The sequence below is a fragment of the Microcaecilia unicolor genome, chromosome 1 (assembly GCF_901765095.1).
Source record: "Microcaecilia unicolor chromosome 1, aMicUni1.1, whole genome shotgun sequence".
NCBI lineage: Eukaryota > Metazoa > Chordata > Amphibia > Gymnophiona > Siphonopidae > Microcaecilia > Microcaecilia unicolor.
In genome coordinates this window covers 457,187,458-457,204,906 of record NC_044031.1, presented here as the reverse complement: position 1 = coordinate 457,204,906, position 17,449 = coordinate 457,187,458, and the positions used below count along the sequence as shown (strand labels likewise).

The following is a 17,449-nucleotide window of genomic DNA, read 5'->3' as shown; positions in this document are numbered from 1 at the left end:
ATCACAAGGAGCAGCAGTGGGATTTGAAGCAGCCAACTCTGGATTACAAGACTGGTGCTCTAACCACTAGGCCACTCCTCCACTTAGAGTGTGAACCCACTAGGGACAGACCCAGTACCTATAAAATGAAACTGTAAACCGCCAAGGTCTAAGTGGTATACAAATACTTAAATGAATGTATACCGATGTTTAAAAAACTTCCATAAAATTACCCCCTGTGATAGCAAGAACATGTGTACATTTAAAAGACTCACATGTAAGCATGTTTGGGGGTGGGTTTTGGGCACTGTCATGAGTTAAGTGCACACGTTATAAAATGCACACAAACATTTCTACCTGCTCCTGAGGAAGTGTAAATGTCTATGACTTTCTTTGTAGCTGTGATTTCTGAAGTTTTTCTGGGACAGGTTTATAAAGATAGACCAAAAATAAGCATCTTCTTGCCCTCTCTAGATGGCCTGTAATAAAATTACCCCAGGATGCAGATTTTTAGTCACACTGAGAGGAGGCATTTTTTGAGGGCATGCTTAGGTCAGGGGAGGAAAAGTAAAACCACAGATTGCATTTTCAAAATTATGCACATAAGGCCCAATATTCAAAACTATTTAACTAGCCAGGAATGGCTCCTGGCCAGTTAAATAGTGTTTTAGCGCCTAACTGCGGATATCCAGCATGAGAAAACTGGTTATCTGCCACTGAATATCCGTGGTTGGTGTCTAGCAACTAACTGGCTATATCGTGCAATATAGTTGATTAGGCATGGATATTCAGTGCCAAACTGGCTATGTTTAGCGGTTAAAATATGCCATATAAATAGCAGGTCTAACTTAACCTGTTAGCACTGAATATTGGCTTAACCCAGTGGTGTTCCTTGGTCAGCTGCCACTCGGGGCAGATCGCCACTGTGCACCTCCCCCCCCCCCCCCCCGGGTGAAGCGTCATCACCCCCTCCCGGTACAGCGTTGTTGTCGTCCCCCCTGGTTCATTACCTCCAAACTCCTCCTCCTGCATTGCTCTTACCTCTTGAGGTGCTGGGAGCAGCCGAGCGGCTGTCGGCTCTACCAGTTCCCTGCTCCCTCTGCCCCGGAACAGGAAGTAACATCAGAGTGTGCACCCGGGTTGGACAGCCCCCAGCGCCCCGTCCTCGATACGCCGCTGGCTTAACCGGTTAAGTTGCAGCAGTCAAAAATAAAACCAGATATCCAATGCTAAATTTTACAGAGAGCAGCTGCAAGTGCTCATATGCACTTTTACCCACAGCAATTTTCAAAGAAAAATGCACACACACTTTTGCTTTGAGAAAGTTCATGGGTAAAATGTGCATGTGCTCTTTTGTCCCAATGCTCCTCCTGTAACCCATAACTGATTCGTGACTCGCTGAGAGAACAGGTATCAAAAGTAGGATAGTTGACTTATTTATACAACATAATCCTGCAAAATTTCAGCCTCAGGCATGAACTAATTAGGTCTTTAAAAAATGAGAAACGTTTATCAATTAAAAAAAAGTAGCTAACCCCAGAAATCATATATCCCACTTTAGGCACCTTTTAGGCACTTGCAGATTTTAGGCTGTAAAATATGAAAAACATCAAAGTTGTGAAAAAATTGCATAGTCCCTATAGTACATAAAAACTTTCAAAATGAAAATTGCCCAAATGTACCCCTCCAATCTGTTATAGCCTTTACCTCTGTTATTTGTAACCCCACTTTTGGTACCTTTTCACTCAGCGGGTCACATTTATTCTGATTTTACAAAGTCCCATGGTGTAGAATGAAGGTCAATATAATATTCTGTGTAATGCAGTATGTTCTCTGAATGATATATGTATATCTACTGTATATATGCAGCACATTGTAGATACAATGTACCATATAGACTGAGGTTGTCATAGAAAACTGCTGAGCCAAAATTAACCAGCAGTAAGAATACAGGAAGCCTGTGGTTGAGGGCATTGCTGGTCCATGTGCCTCCTATACAAAGAATTTCAAACATACAAACTTAGCTTCTTCTTTGGTATTGTCTAAACAAAAATACAATAGTTTATTTTGTAAGGAGTGAGTGTGCCCACTAGATTCAGGAGAATCCCTTTTGAGCATGAGTGGGAGAATGCAATCCCACAAGGGGAAGGGGAATCCCCCCAAACCCATACATATCTCTGATAGGGTCAGGAGTTAAAAATATGTGTATGGAGTTTAGCTGTTCCCCATATAAATACAGTAAAACGCCAATTATCCCAACGCCGATCATCCGGATGTCCAATTATGCGGACCTTAACAAATCACAAACCTTCCCAAGCACAAACTCACTCTATAGAAATTTTGTTATGTTTTTTTCTGTTTTGTGAAGAATCGTCAGAATTGATGCAACCAACAAGTTTCAGGCAGCCAAGTGCAAATTGTCATTGATCCAGTGTATAATACTTAAAAGTGGCATAATCACAGTGCAATAACATTTTCAAATACCATTTTTTTAGTGTCCTTTTTCTTTAAAATGTAAGTTAGAAGTTGTACTCAATCACTTAACTGGCAGCAGTTTAATGTAGACCAAGAACCTCAACCGACATGGCCAGGTTTCGAAACTTCATCAGGGTGGAGGTTCAAAATCTCATGCAAACTTCATTCTTCCTAATAGAAAATTATGCGGACCGGCTTCACCCCCCCCCCCCCCCCACCCCAGTCTCCATTTCCCACAGACAGTTGAAAATTTTAAATTGCTCACTAGAAGGATGTGGAACGGTCCGAAGGTGGATAGAAAGAGCCCCCAACAGAGCTTCGCGGGACCTCCTTTCTATCCAGCTGCAGATGGTGCCGTATCCTTTTAGTGAGCAATTTTACTATTACAATATTTTTTCCAGTTATCCGGATTTATGATTATCTGGACCACCCCCTGTAGAGGATAGTCCGGATAATCAGCGTTTTACAGTAAATATTTTCTATAGATGGATGTAAAAGAACTACTGCTTTCATTGGGGTACTACTGTGTTTTTATTGACTTTATGTTGGGGATGGGGAGGAAATTGGTAGAAGATGAGGCCTGTGTATTGGGAGTCTCTTTTGTTTTATATTAGTGGAAGGTATAGCTGGGATCAGATGAAATAGTTTTTAATTCAACACTGCTTCAGTAGATTTATTATTATCCTGTAGGTGATCTATATAAATCTTTTAATAATAAAAATAATAAGCTGAGAGGCAGAGCAGTGGTTCTCAGCCGTGTCTTTGGAAGCACCTTAAATTGTTTGGCTAACAGACTTACCGTCATGAATATGCATGAGACGTATTTTTCATATATTGGGTGTAAGACCTGTGGATAAATTTGTTTATTCATTTCTTTCTGCTTTTCTCTCAATTTGGAATCAGTCTCTGGAGCAATTCCCTCTTTCATTTGCAAGAGGGTTCCCCCCCCCCCCTCCATGTTTTTATAACACTCTCCCAATTCACTGGAACCCTGCAATTGCAGGAGTTGTAAGTCCAGCTCCTCCTACGTGTCACTGTGACTGTGAATTCTGCCTCCACAGCAGCCCCAGCCCAGGAAGTGGAAGTGTGGTCTGGGCATGAAATCCAAATCCGCTACATGGCAGCCACAGTGCATCACTGCAACTGAGCCTCAGTCTATTCATGCACATATGGTGATTTTAACTACAGCTAACAACCAGATGTTGCAGACTAGTGGAGATTTGTTGTTGTTTTTTTTTTTTTTTAATTTATTCTCTTAAAATAGACAGGACAGTATAGAATAGACAAGTTGAACACAGCCACCACTTTGTGAAGGATTTCTGTGTTTCTTTGTTTTAACTTTCTTTGTTTTTCCAGGTGGATGGGCCCGAGGAAGCTGCTAGAGCGGAGGAGAATAAGGCAATCTACAAATTCCAGTCCGTAGGAATTCAAGTAGAGGATGAGAGGGGGTGAGTGTGCTGCTGCAGCAGAGCTACTGCCCACCCCTCTCTAGCAACATTTCTGCAAATTAAGGGGGGTCTTTTACTAAGCAGTGGTAAGCCCAACGCAGGCTTACTGCATGCTAAATTGGAAGTACCACCGGTCTAATGTAGTTCCCACCCCTGGTGTTTACCCAGTGGTAATCGGACAGTGTGGAGCCCTTACGCCACCTCGATGAGAGGCGGTAAGTGCTCCCTCCCGAAATGACCTTGCGACAAGTGCTTCACTTGGCGTTTCAAGGGGAGGCCATAATCTGTTGTGAAGCAACGAGGCAACATATTTTGGTTCAGATAAGTTCACATTTTTATTTCATTTTGAATAGAGCACTAAGGTGTGAGGCAATAGCACATACACAAAATTAAGAGAGACCCGATGAAAGAAGTGCTATACCACTGGGCAAAGAAACATATTGCCTTCAAAAAAAGTGGTTTTTGCTGAGGGCTCTCTTTATCACATGTATACTAAGAGGAAAAAGAAAAAAAAGTATTATTCTGTATTGCATTAGCCAGGATTTTGAGCGGTTTAGGAGTCTTGGTTTTTTGGTTTTTCACTTGCTGGACAGCCATTTCTTTAGAAAAAAAACATAGCCTTTTACCCACTGTGGTAAAAGGGAGCCTCAGTGTGTGTCAAAAACACACTTTTGCCACAGCTTAGTAAAAGCACCCCTAAGTTCTTAGCCTCGATCTTTTCATGAAGACCACATACTATATATGAAGAATTGGGCTTAGTGCAGATTCCTGTGCTTAACTTTAGTTGTGTACGCCTACTGAAACCTGGTGTAAATGCTGATGCCTGCAGCCCAAGTGAGACTGGAAACACAGAGCAAACTGCCCTTGCAAACAGCATAAGCGCACAAACACAGCAAAGGTACCAAAACGTTGACAGACAACAACACAGTGAAGTACAGGCCCTTGTTGAGTCCTTGGATGCAATAAAGAATTAGACCTCGCAGTGTTGTCTGTCAACTTTTGGTGCCAAATGAGGCCATATTGTGTAATTCCACATGCAGCTTTTCAGAACGCCCCAATATGCCCATGTTCACGCCTCCTCTTAAGTTATGCACTAAGGACCTCTTTTACAAAGATGCACTACCGATTCTCAGTGCAGCAAATGAGAGGAAGCCCATAGGAATTGCCCGTAGGCTTCCTCTCATTTGCCGCACTGAGAATTGGTAGCATGATTTTGTAAAAGAAGCCGTTGTAGAATTAAGCGCCAAGCCTTGCAGAATAGCACACAGCCAGATGCATGTGCAGATTTTAATGAATGCCAAATAACATCAGTAATCGGTGATTAGCACCCATTTATTGATGTTAATTGGCTTGTTACTGACTTAATTTGTGCACGCATCTTGGGCACTCAATTCTGGGTGCCATTGATCTGCTATGGATTTACAGCCTGTCTCACTGACACAGACTACCCAATAAGTACCGTGGATTCTTTTGGATTCGTAATAAGTAAATGAAACCTTTATTAGGGAAGCTAAATTCTACAATGATTAAGATATATACAATTGATTAGCACATATACAATGATTAGCTCTATAAACACAATGGTTAGCCATATAAACAATCATTACATCACTGGTCTCTGCATCTAAGCAATGCAAAGAGTTCTTAGACCAGGAAAGAAACAATAATTACACTATACATACAATCATCACTGGTCTGGAAGCTCAGGCTCTTATCTCGTCAGCTGGGAGGTCCATTGTTGCGAAAGCTCAGTCTCCTTATTGACCAGGAACAAACCTTCTGCACGACACGTCTGCCCACAGATGAACCTCGACCCCCCTGTGACAAGCCCTCCCTTTTTATTAGGCTTTGAGCCCATGTACAGAGCTAAGGAAAGTTACAGAAAGTTTCTATGGAAAATTACAGAATGCTTCTCTGCTTACATCTTTGGAAACGTGGTCACATGCTTTCCCAAGTCCAAGTGGCCAAGCTGGGCCCGGAAAAACAAGTGTCATCCTCCCCTTCACATACTAAATTAGTTAGAGCTGTGTCTTATCTTCTGCATTCCAACTTATTTTCACACAATCAAAGTTAAACAACCATTTTTAAACAGAATTATTTCTAATCAACAATACAGACCCCGAGTGCACTAGTCGGTCCAGACAGGGTTGAAAAACAATCTTTAAAATTCACTTCCATTACAGCCATATATAGAATCCAGGGAAATATTTTGTTGGCACACTAACTTGCATGTGTGTGTTTAGTCAAAAAATTTAATATCAGCTGTTTTTCATGTGTCAAACTCACCTTACACATGGATGGCATTTGATTAGAGTTTTGGGGGGAATGAAATCTTATATTATGATTACTAAATCTGATATTTTATATTATTGTTGATTTATTTATTATTTTCTTTACATATTTATTTCCCACCAAATCACCAGGGGTTATGGTAAGTTACAATTAAACATTCACCAATAGTAGGACACAATGGACAATGAAGTGATAAACAAAACACAAGAATGGACACATTTATCTGTGTGAACATTATCACACAGTTCATCTGTATAACTAAGCAAGAGAGCATCCTACCTCCCACCCTTCAGAGGGTCAAATGCGTATTTCATGAAATAGCAAAAGCTTGCCTGAACAGGTGAATTTTCAGGGCTTTTGTGATAGTCTTTTAAGCCTTGCATTCCCCTTGGCCAATTGAGTGATGTATTCACAATTGTGGTGGCATAGCATGAGAATGTTTGCCCCCTTGTGGCTTGGTTTCTACCCATATGTAACAACAACAATGCATAAGAACTTTTCAAATCAGCATCAAGAGAATGGTTGGCTTCATTCTTGATTTTGTCTGTGTTATGATTGCTGCATATGCTATTTGTAACTCATGGAGTGGAAGATGTTTTTTTAGACTGGCAGGGGATAGATAGTTATACATAAATAAATAAATAAATAATGCCCTCAGGGGTAATTGTATAACATAAGCGCTAAAATTGACATACTAATTACATGCATAAATTCTATAAATGGTGCCCAGTTATAGAATAGGGTAATTTAATGGCATAGCATCATTAGTTAGTTGGTCCTAAATTGGCAGTTAATTGGATATAGTACCAATAATTGGATTTAACAAGCACTAACTGGCATCGCACATAACAAACTAACGCCTCAAATATTGTGTCCACGTCTGGTCGCCGCATCTCAAAAAAGAAATAAAGGAATTGGAGAAGGTGCAGAGAAGGGCGACGAAAATGATAAAAGGGATGGAACGACTTCCCTATGAAGAAAGGCTGAAAAGGTTAGGGCTCTTCATCTTGGAGAAAAGGCTTCTGAGGGGTGATATGATAGAAGTCTACAAGAGAATGAGCGAAGTAGAGCGGACATATGTGAAGTGTTTGTTTACTCTTTCAAAAAATAATAGAACCAGGGGACACAAGAGGAAGCTAGAATATGGTAGATTAAAAACAAATACGAGAGAGTTTTTCTTTACTCAGCGTGTAGTTGGACTCTGGAACTCGTTTCCAGAGAATGTGGTGGCAGCGGCTGGCCTTACGGAGTTTAAGGGGGGTTTGGACAGATTCCTGAAGGAAAAGTCCATTGAAGATTTTTTTTTTTTTTTTTGGGGGGGGGGGGGTTGCCAGGTTCTTGAAGCCTGGATTGGCCCCTGTTAGAGACAGGATGCTAGGCTTGATGGACCCTTGGTCTTTTCCCAATATGGTGGTGCTTATGTGCCTCTGTTCTGTAAACTGAGTGCCTAACTTCTCTCATGTTCAGTTCTAAAGGGGGTGTGGCCATGGGAGAAGCAAGGCTGGGTTGGGGACATTACCCAAGATTTAGGGGCAATGTTATAGAATTGTGTGATCTACGCACCCAACTGCCATTAGTTAAGCGCTAGCATTTACACCAGCTTTTGGCAGGCGTAACTGCTCGTGCCCAAAGTTAGGAGTGAGATATGTGCTAAGACAGTATTCTGTAAAAGCCCTCTGCAGAATGCTGGCTTAGTGCAGATCTCTAACTTTGGGCGCCATTTACTAAATCTACCCCAAAGTGCACACACTCCATTGCAAAAAGAGTGCATTCTTGATGACATTCATTTTGGAATGAAAAAAGATGGGGGGAAAACGACATGAACATTTTTGGGCTGCCCATCCCTATTCGTCATGTCTCTGTGTATGTACTGCCTCTTACATAAGAACATAAGAGTAGCCATGCTGGGTCAGACCAATGGTCCATCTAGCCCAGTATCCTGTTTTCCAAACAGTGGCCAAGTCAGGTCACAAGTACCTGGCAGAAACCCAAATTGTGGCAACACTCCATACTACAAATCCCAGGGCAAGCAGTTGCTTCCCATGTCTGTCTCAATTACTGGTGGAAATGAACTGGGAGTAGGGAGAGAAGACTGGGAAAAGGATTGGTGGCACTTTTTGTGCTTTCCTTGCTCTTTTTGGCTACTTGAGCCCTCCCTATGACTGCACAGCCTGCTCCACTGCTGTGACCCACATAGTAATTTTCTTTTAGGTTGTTCACCCACACTGATTTTGGAAAAATTGGTGCCTATGAGCAGTGGCATCTCTAGTCAGAAATATTTGGGGTCAGGGGGAAAGCCAAAGTGACATTTCCACACATCATACCTCTCTTTTCCCCCACTTATAAATTAGCAATATAAAACACTACAGCATTCTATGCTTAAACGAGCCAATATTCAAAGCGATGTAAGCAGGCAGAAGCCTCTCCTGACCGCTTAAATCGCTTCCTGACACCTAAGTGTGGGAAATTCAGCCTAATCAAAGAGTGCCACTGAATATCCCCACAGACCAGCCAAACAAAAAGCAGGCAGCCCAAGGTTATGTGGGTGCTGGCAATATTCACTCCAGCAGTAGTTGTTGGGGGCAGGAGTGCAGCCCCTTCGCTCCTGCCCTTTGCAGCATCATTCAAAAATGGCTGACGTGACCTCTCAATATTTGGATCTGTGCTGCAAGGGGCAAGAGTGAGTCAGTTACACTCCTGCCCTAACAACCACCATTGAACCACCAGGGATACATAAGAGGAGGGAGACTTACCTGCACTGTTGGGGGAGGGCTTCTTTCTGTGAGCTTGGGGAGGGGAAAGGAAGAAGGAGGCATTGTCGTGGGGCAGGAGGGTGATCTAGGAAACTTTTTTTTTTAAATTATGCGGGCCCAGGCTTAATATTTAGCCAGGCTGCATAACTCATATAAGTTCTGGTGCCCAGCCTGCAAAACATTATTTCCCAAGATTCAGTGCTGGCGTCTGGTCATGGCCCGGTACTGAATATCAGGGGATAATTTAGCCCCCCTCAGCCAGTTTCAGTTACCCAGTAAAACCACAGTTATAGCATAGTATCAGTCAACAAATTCTTCTGTGTGGGAGTGAAATCTAGATTCTCTACATGTTTGGTCAGAGTCTCGATATAAACCTTGAAGTTCCAGCTCTCTGTCACAAACTCCATATTCCCCAAAAATGAAGCTACCCACCTTACAACTCACCATACAAAGAAATATTCAAATTGTGATTATCACCCGAGGAACAGCGCATGCTCCTTCCACTGCCGGACACTTTATCAGAATTTTTGTTTGTGAGGTGACTCTACAAATGTAGAGACCACTGGCCTTGAGCATTTTTATTTTGGGCAGTGGCGTTCCTGGCCTGGATGGCACCCGGGGTGGAGCGCCAATGCGCCCCCCCCCCCCCCCCGGGTGCAGAGCCCCCCCCTGCTAGATGACACCTCCCCCCTCCAGCGAAATGACACCCCCCCTGGATGCATGCCGCTGGGGGGGGGGGGTGCCGCGGTGCATGCCTGCTCCTCTGAGTTAGCTAAACTTTGTTTGTTCGCTGCAGCTCCCTCTGCCCTGGAACAGGAAGTAACCTGTTCCAGGGCAGAGGGAGCTGCAGCGAACGAACGAAGTTTAGCAAACTCAGAGGAGCAGGCGCGCGCCGCGGCACCCCCCAGTGGCATGCACCCGGGGCGGACCGCCCCCCCCTTGGTACGCCACTGATTTTGGGTGCTTTCAAATAGGGCCAGACGCTTTGCAAAATAACACAAAACACTGCAAAAATGATGCTCCAAACTTGTATAGGAAACTTAACATACCACAAAAGCACCAGGAGCCTTCAGAAATGGGACAGGGTTCTTTATTAATAACTGTCAGTATGGACCCGACATGGGCCGTGTTTCAGCGCACAGCGCCTGCGTCAGGGGTCTATATTAAACACACATAAACAAATCAATCAAAACAATGATATTAAAATACAAACATAACATGAAATAAGGATGTGCAAATTTAAATTATCCAAACCAATAATTAAGACAGTAATTAAAACCTATCTTAATGTAGAGCGTGTCAGCTCTTCTAATTTAAAGGTGTATAAAAATAATAACATTAAAAATACCTAAAAGAAGAATGATCTATTATATGGACATAATGAAATAATATAATAATATAATAAAATAAAACAATGAAATAATAGAATAGAATAAAACAGTACATTGTATTTGATGATGTGCGAATAAGAACATAGAATACTATTATTCCATAGCTGCACAAAAGAATAGAACTGCATCTGTATAGACCTTACAAAGAGTGATCATTTAAAGCACAGCAGAGATGAACTATAGTAACAAGCCTCAATTTCTAACACAGCACATGTAGCTTTATGAATGGAAAGTGTCAACATTGTTGCATTAAAACCATATACTTTGTAGCAGCGTCAACATCGTTACAGTGGAACCATATGTATTGTGGCTGCTCACCTGGTGTATTCAAAGACAGAAACTTCTTTCCTACTAAGTAGGATAGCGATCTAAAAAAGTAACAAAGTTTTGATACTTAATTGACAACTGTTACAAAGTGTACTGTGATGAAATTGATAGTAATCAAAAGGCTACCTTTGATGCAAGGACAATGTGTTAGCTAGATATTCGAAATAAAGGAGCGCAAGCAAAAAAGTAATAAATCAAACATGTTGTTGGCAAATGCTAGTATACAATACATAATTCAAGCGCAGTGCATTTCTCGGCATACCGGCTGAGTGTTAGTGGGTCCAGTGCACTTCAGGCAGGCGGACCCAGGCCCATCCCCCCTACCTCTTTCACTTGTAGTGGTAAATGTGAGCCCTCCAAAACCCACCCGAAACCCACTATACCCACATCTAGGTGCCCCCCGTTACCCTTTATGGGCTATGGTAGTGTTGTACAGTTGTGGGTAGTGGGTTTTGGGGGAGGCTCAGCACACAAGGTAAAGGAGCTATGCACCTGGGAGCAATTTGTGAAGTCCACTGCAGTGCCCCCTAGGGTGCCCGGTTGGTGTCCTGGCATGTCAGGGGGTCCAGTGCAGTACAGATGCTGGCTCCTCCCATGACCAAATGGCTTGGAGTTGGTTGTTTCTGAGATGAGTGTCCTCGGTTTCTATTATGGCCGAAAATTTGGGGACGGGTATAGGAGAAAGTGGGATGTTTGACCACGGAACACCAAAAACTGGATAGATTTGTTTGCGGATTTGTTCGAAAATTGGGGACGGCCAACTCTAAGGACAACCATCTCTAAGGTTGACCTAAATTTTGCAATTTGGGCATCCCCGACCGTATTATCGAAACGAAAGTTGGACGCCCATCTTGTTTCGATAATATGGGTTTCCCCGCCCCTTCGCCGGGACATCCTGCAAGGACGTCCTCAGGAAAACTTGGGCACCCCTTTCGATTATACCCCTCTAGATCACGCACACTGCATTTTGGATTTTTTTAAATTTTAGCCGCTATCACTGCAGATTTTTTTATTTTCATCCACTATTACTGGTAATTTTATACCGCCTTTGATCCCCGCGTCCTTGCGTTTTCCCGTGTTTTTTTTTTTAGATTTTTTATATATTGGCAACGTTTAAATTTAAGGACTAATATGTGAGTCTGAAGATTATCACTTTCATCGAAGAGATGCATTTATCATTCGTATGCATGGTCTATACTTGTTTGACAACTTGTAAATATATGTTTTAAATAGCACTGTGGTAAATTAAGTCAAGATGCATTAGGGTCCTTTAATTTGCATTAAGGGGCAAATAACATGACTTAAATCCCTAACGCAGCTTGAGAACTTCCCCCCTTAGTCTCCTTTGCTGTATGCTGTCACTCCTGCTCTCCTGCATCTCTCCTTCCTTTCTCCTCTCTGGGATGGTCCTTCATGCTCACCCCCTGCCCATGCTTCTCTGCTCCTGTTTAGTGCCTCTTATTTAATCAGGACTTCCAGCAGTCGTTGTTCTTCTCTTCCTCCATATCTCATTTCAGATCTATTTCAAAGGACCCTAGTCACTTCATCCTCCCCTTCTCCTCTGTGTAGACACTCAATCTGGAACTTGATTCTCCTTATTGCCCATTATGATCTCTGTAAATTAAGGCAAGCTCGATGTACCCAGGACTTGGGTCCTACCTGCTCTCAGCCCATGTCATTCCATATGGACTCTCTTGGCTCCTTTTCTTTCTACCTTTTAGTATGTAGAATGCTTAGCAGCTTCAGTCTCCTCAGCTTCTGTGGGATTCTTCTTATGGTTCTCTCCTTAGGTCCAGGTATTAGCACATTGTGCCTCTGGAATTAAGCTGAAGCTTTGGCTTAAAATCTTTTCTCCTCCTTTCTCCTCTCTTAGGGAGGCAGGCCCCATTCACAGCCTTTCCCCTCTCCTCCTCCTCCTCCTTCTTGGCCTCTGATGAAGCACACCAAGGTGGACCCTGGGGTAGAAAGCCCATTCTACCATCTCCTTCATGTGAGCTGGTCCCCCTTTGGGAAAGGATAAGGCCTGGGCAACACCTTACACATACGTTTACCCTTCAGTTTATAAGGGACAGCTGCTATTGGAGTATTTCCAGACAAGCTTACCCCCTCATTATTTCTGAGTGGCAGGACTCTGGAGCAGAGACCCAGAATGTTCCTCCTGTTACTGCAAGGAACATACATTTTGGCATCCTGCTACACTAAATAATAGTTTGGGGTTTTTTTCTTCTAGAAATTCTACAGCACTTTAATTAATAGTCAGAAGGCCTCCTGAACTCCAAATGATCCGTTTCAGCCCTTATTTATATTCTTGTCAGCTGCCAAGAAGAAAGGAATAATTATTTACCATAGGACCCCTCAGGCTAGGGATTTCCTGAGTATAAGGTACTATAATTTGTTTTCTTTGTCACTGCCCACATTGTGCTTCAAGGTGCCAAAATCATCATCTTTGTGACCAATAAATGTTTAGCTCTAGCTAGCAACAAAGATTACCAATTTAATTATGGTGTGAGAAACTTATGAGTTATCAGAGACCTCCTCCAGTTTAGGCATTTCAGTTATGAGCGGTTTTAATTTTTTTCTTGATCCCAGTAATACAGAGAGAAAGGCAGAAGGCCAAGCCTACTATATACCAAGACTGCAAGGTACCAGGAGTGGAGCTCTTGAGTGGCATTTGGAGGGAGGGGAAAGGCCAATAAGAATTTTTTTTCCCCAGTTCAAGAATGGCTAGTGTGTGTTTGAAGCTAGATGGAAAGGAGATAGATGAGAATGATAAAATGTAAAGGTGAATGACATTAAGAGAAATGGTGGGGGGGGGGGGAGGGGAGGGGAGGTTAAAGACATGAAGGAGGATATGAGGGAACGAGGCTGGTTGTTATACAGGGGTGTCTAACCTTGCTGTTTGTGCTCCTAGTACTATGAGTCATGTAGGCTTACAGGCACCTTTGGAAAGGACTATTAAATTCAGATTTATTCATTAGAAATAAGAGATATCAAACAGGTTGCCCAAGTTTTTATTAGAATAACTCAGTAGATCATGTATCTCATTTTTGAGAGCTATTAGGTCAGCGAAGACACAGCAAGGTAACATTGACTTTAAATAGTACAGTGTCATCTAGGCCTCACAACTACTTGCCTTTCTTCTACTAGTCAAACCCAGTATAATCAAGCAATTTCTTCATTGTGCAGATGAAACAAGAATAACTGTCAAAACAACTAGTCACAGATATGGTAATGTAGCCCAAGACTTCCCAAACTGTAAGTGGCCAGGATCCCATTTTAACAGGGGAAAGACAAGCATGTGACTCCCAGCCCTACCTTGATACATGTGTCCCTGCTTCTGGCCCTCACGTAGCGTTGGCTGCAATGCTCCCATAATCCCTCATCTTGCATCGACCCCGCACAGGCCTAGTTATAGTTTCTTTGTGCTGGGCAATGATTGTCTGTGTTTGTCTGTGTATGGTTGTGGTGATGGTGTTGGTAGGGGGGGTCTCATTATGGTCATGACCCCAAATGTGGATTTTGCAACCCACAATTTGGAAGCCTCTAATTTACACCAACTCATTTGCTGACCCTCATTTCTACACATTGAAGGCCCTGTTTACTAAGCAACGCTAAGGGCACGTTAGCATTTTTAGCTCATGTTAATGATTAGCATGCGCTAAACGCTAAGTTGCCCATAGGAACGTATGAGTGACTCTAGGGTTTCATACACACTAATTTTAGCGCATGCTAAAACTGCTAGCGCAGCTTAGTAAACAGGGCCTTAAGTAGGGTAGATGTGAATCGCTTGTTTACTCTTTCCACAAATACTAGGTCTACAGAGTATGCATTGAAGCTACTAAGTAAAAACACTGGGCCAAACCCTATTGTACTCCACACACACACACACACACACACACTTTCCTATCAAATTATGTAGTTCCACTCTCCTACCCTCATAGATGTTATTGTCTATGCAATTTGTTCCTATATACTTTCTCCTTTTAAGATTAGAATGTAAGTTGCTCAGTCATCCCTTGATGGGTGGAATAGAAGGTCCTTTAATAAACTTGGAAACTTGGTAAATTTAAAATAAACCAAATGAAATTTTTCTTCACTCAGTGTGTAATTAAACTCTGGAGTTCGTTGTCAGAGAATATGGTAAAAGCAGTTAGCTTAGCACAGTTTAAAAAAGGTTTGGATAATTTCCTAAAGAAGTGTCCATAAGCCATTATTAAGATGGACTTGGGGAAAATCCACTACTTACTTCTAGGATAAGCAACATAAAATGTGTTTTACTGTTCTGGGATCTTGCCTGGTACTTGTGATCTGGATTGGCCACTGTTGGAAACAGGATACTGGGATTGGTGGACCTTCAGTCTATCCCAGTATGGCAACGCTTGTGTTCTTAGCTGCTCTTTGTCTTGATCTGTCTCATGTATGTCTGTCTCTCTGGGTCCCACACAAGGATCCCCATTTAACTAGAATGTAGAGATTGGAATTGAAATGTCCAGGTCAGGACATGCTCAGTTCCAATGATATTTTAGAAAAAGAACTGCCAACACAGAGCCTTTTTTAAAAAATACCTGCAGGAGTGCATGTGTATTTGTCAGCATGTGAACTGGGAGCAGCCATGTTACAAAAATACATGTTGGAAAACTGAATGGCATGGACTCAGCAACTTCCTGTAGTGGCTAATGCTGCCAGTTAATTAGTGAGACTATAATTTAATCTTACTACTAATAATCATTTCTATAGCACCACTAGATGGACACAGTTCTGTATATCAGGGGCGTATCTGGAATCCGGCGGTAGGGGGGGCCAGAGCCAGAGAGGGGGGGCACATTTTTGCCTGCCTCCCTCCCCCCCCCCCCCGCCGCCTCTCTCCACCCCCTCCCCGCCGTCAACCCTCCCCCGTTGCTTACTTTTGCTGGCGGGGGGCCCCAACCCCCGCCAGCCGAGGTCCGACCCGCAATCTCCATATTTCGTCTTCCTCCGTGGCCATGTGCTTCAAGGAAGTAACGCTGCAGTGCTGATTGGTTGAATCCAGTTCGGCGTCTGACGTCGCTGCGACGTCAGACGCCGAACTGGATTCAACCAATCAGCACTGCAGCGTTACTTCCTTGAAGCACATGGCCACGGAGGAAGACGAAATATGGAGATTGCGGGTCGGACCTCGGCTGGCGGAGGTTGGGGCCCCCCGCCAGCAAAAGTAAGCAGCGGGGGAGGGTTGACGGCGGGGAGGGGGGCCAGGGCGAAATCTGCGGGGGCCCAGGCCCCTGTGGCCCCACGCAGATACGCCCCTGCTGTATATATTATATGCAGGTACTTTCTCTGTCCTTAGAGGTTTCACAATCTAACGTTTTGTACCTGGGGCAATGGAAGGTTAAGTGACTTGCCCAAGGTCAGAAGAAGCTGCAGTGCGAATCAAACCCAGGTTACCAGGATTATAAGCCCACTGCACTAACCATTAGGCTACTACCTTGAATTCATTTTGAAAGTGGAAATAAACTATATAGGATTAAGGAGAATGGCTCCTCAATCCAGACTGCCCCAATTTGACTGCCCCTATCGGACTGACTGTTCACTTGTCTTTTAGATTGTAAGCTCTTTGAGCAGAGACTGTCCCTCTATGTTAAATTGTACAGCGCTGCATAACCCTAGTAGCGCTTTAGAAATGTTAAGTAGTAAGTAGTAGTAGTACTCTTGTAAAGACTTGACTGAAACAAGCATTTTTTTAAATCTACGCATACCTTTCAGCTGTCAGAAAGCCCAATGTGGACATTATTTTTCCCATATAAATGTATTCCCTTTGTAAAATGGGGATACATATTTATTTAGATTTTGCTCACACCTTTTTCAGTAGTAGTTCAAGGTGAGTTACATTCAGGTACTCTGGATATTTCTCTGTCTCAGGAGGGCTCACAATCTAAGTTTGTACCTGTGGCAATGGAGGGTTAAGTGACTTGACCAAGATCACAAGGAGCAGCAGTGGGATTTGAGCCAGCCACCTCTGGATTGCAAGGCCGGTGCTCTAACCACTAGGCCACTCCTCCACTATGTAGATTCTAGTCATCTCCCCCCCAAGCCACTCCCAAACCACGTTCCCTTGAAATCTCTAAGTGGTATTGATCTTCATGTGTAAACAGTAGTAATCTGAATTCACTATTTACACATGTATGTGATATACACTTATAAATGCCATTATTTGCATTTGAATGTGTTGGCTAAAATGTGACATAAGAGAAGGCAAACAGTAAATTCTCTTTGCTTAGGCTTATCCCTGCCTGTGATATTTTTCCCCAAGTATGAGGACCTTTCACTCTTTGCAGCAGGCAGAACATATACAGTAGAAGTCAAAAAAATCCGGATGCAGGAAATCAAACCTTCTGGGAATCCAGACACCTAAATTGAGGTATCCGGATTGCCTGAGAATCTGGACTACACCTTCTCCCTCTTTCCTTTCCCCTCCAATCACGGTCTAGCGTCTCTCCCTCCATTCCCAGGTTTGCCCGCGGCTTTCTCTCACTCCCGGTATATAATACTATACCTTTTCAGAAGTCTTCCGTGCTGCAGCGCCAGCAACAGCCTTACTCACAGGCTGCCTCTGGCCTGCACTGGGCCTTTCCCTCTGATCCATCCCGCCCTTCCGAACAGGGCCGCCAAGGGGGGGGGGCAGGGGGGACAAAATTCCCTGGGCCCGGGCCTACCTAGCAAATTGGACAAACCCAGTAAACTGAAGACACAAACAGTAAAACTAAAAGTTCTGGCAGTCACTAAAGCAAATAAAGTCACTCACACAATT

At 43.2% G+C, this 17,449-nt stretch overlaps 1 protein-coding gene across 2 annotated transcripts in view; it reads left to right on the top strand.

Moving 5' to 3' along the window:
• DLGAP1 (DLG associated protein 1) overlaps positions 1-17,449 on the top strand; it is a 356,932-nt gene that overhangs the window by 256,658 nt on the left and 82,825 nt on the right. For both annotated transcript variants that reach the window (XM_030213104.1, XM_030213111.1), the window contains one exon: positions 3,811-3,902. In XM_030213104.1, coding sequence (XP_030068964.1) covers positions 3,811-3,902 — 92 coding nt within the window. The remainder of the gene's footprint in view (positions 1-3,810; positions 3,903-17,449) is intronic.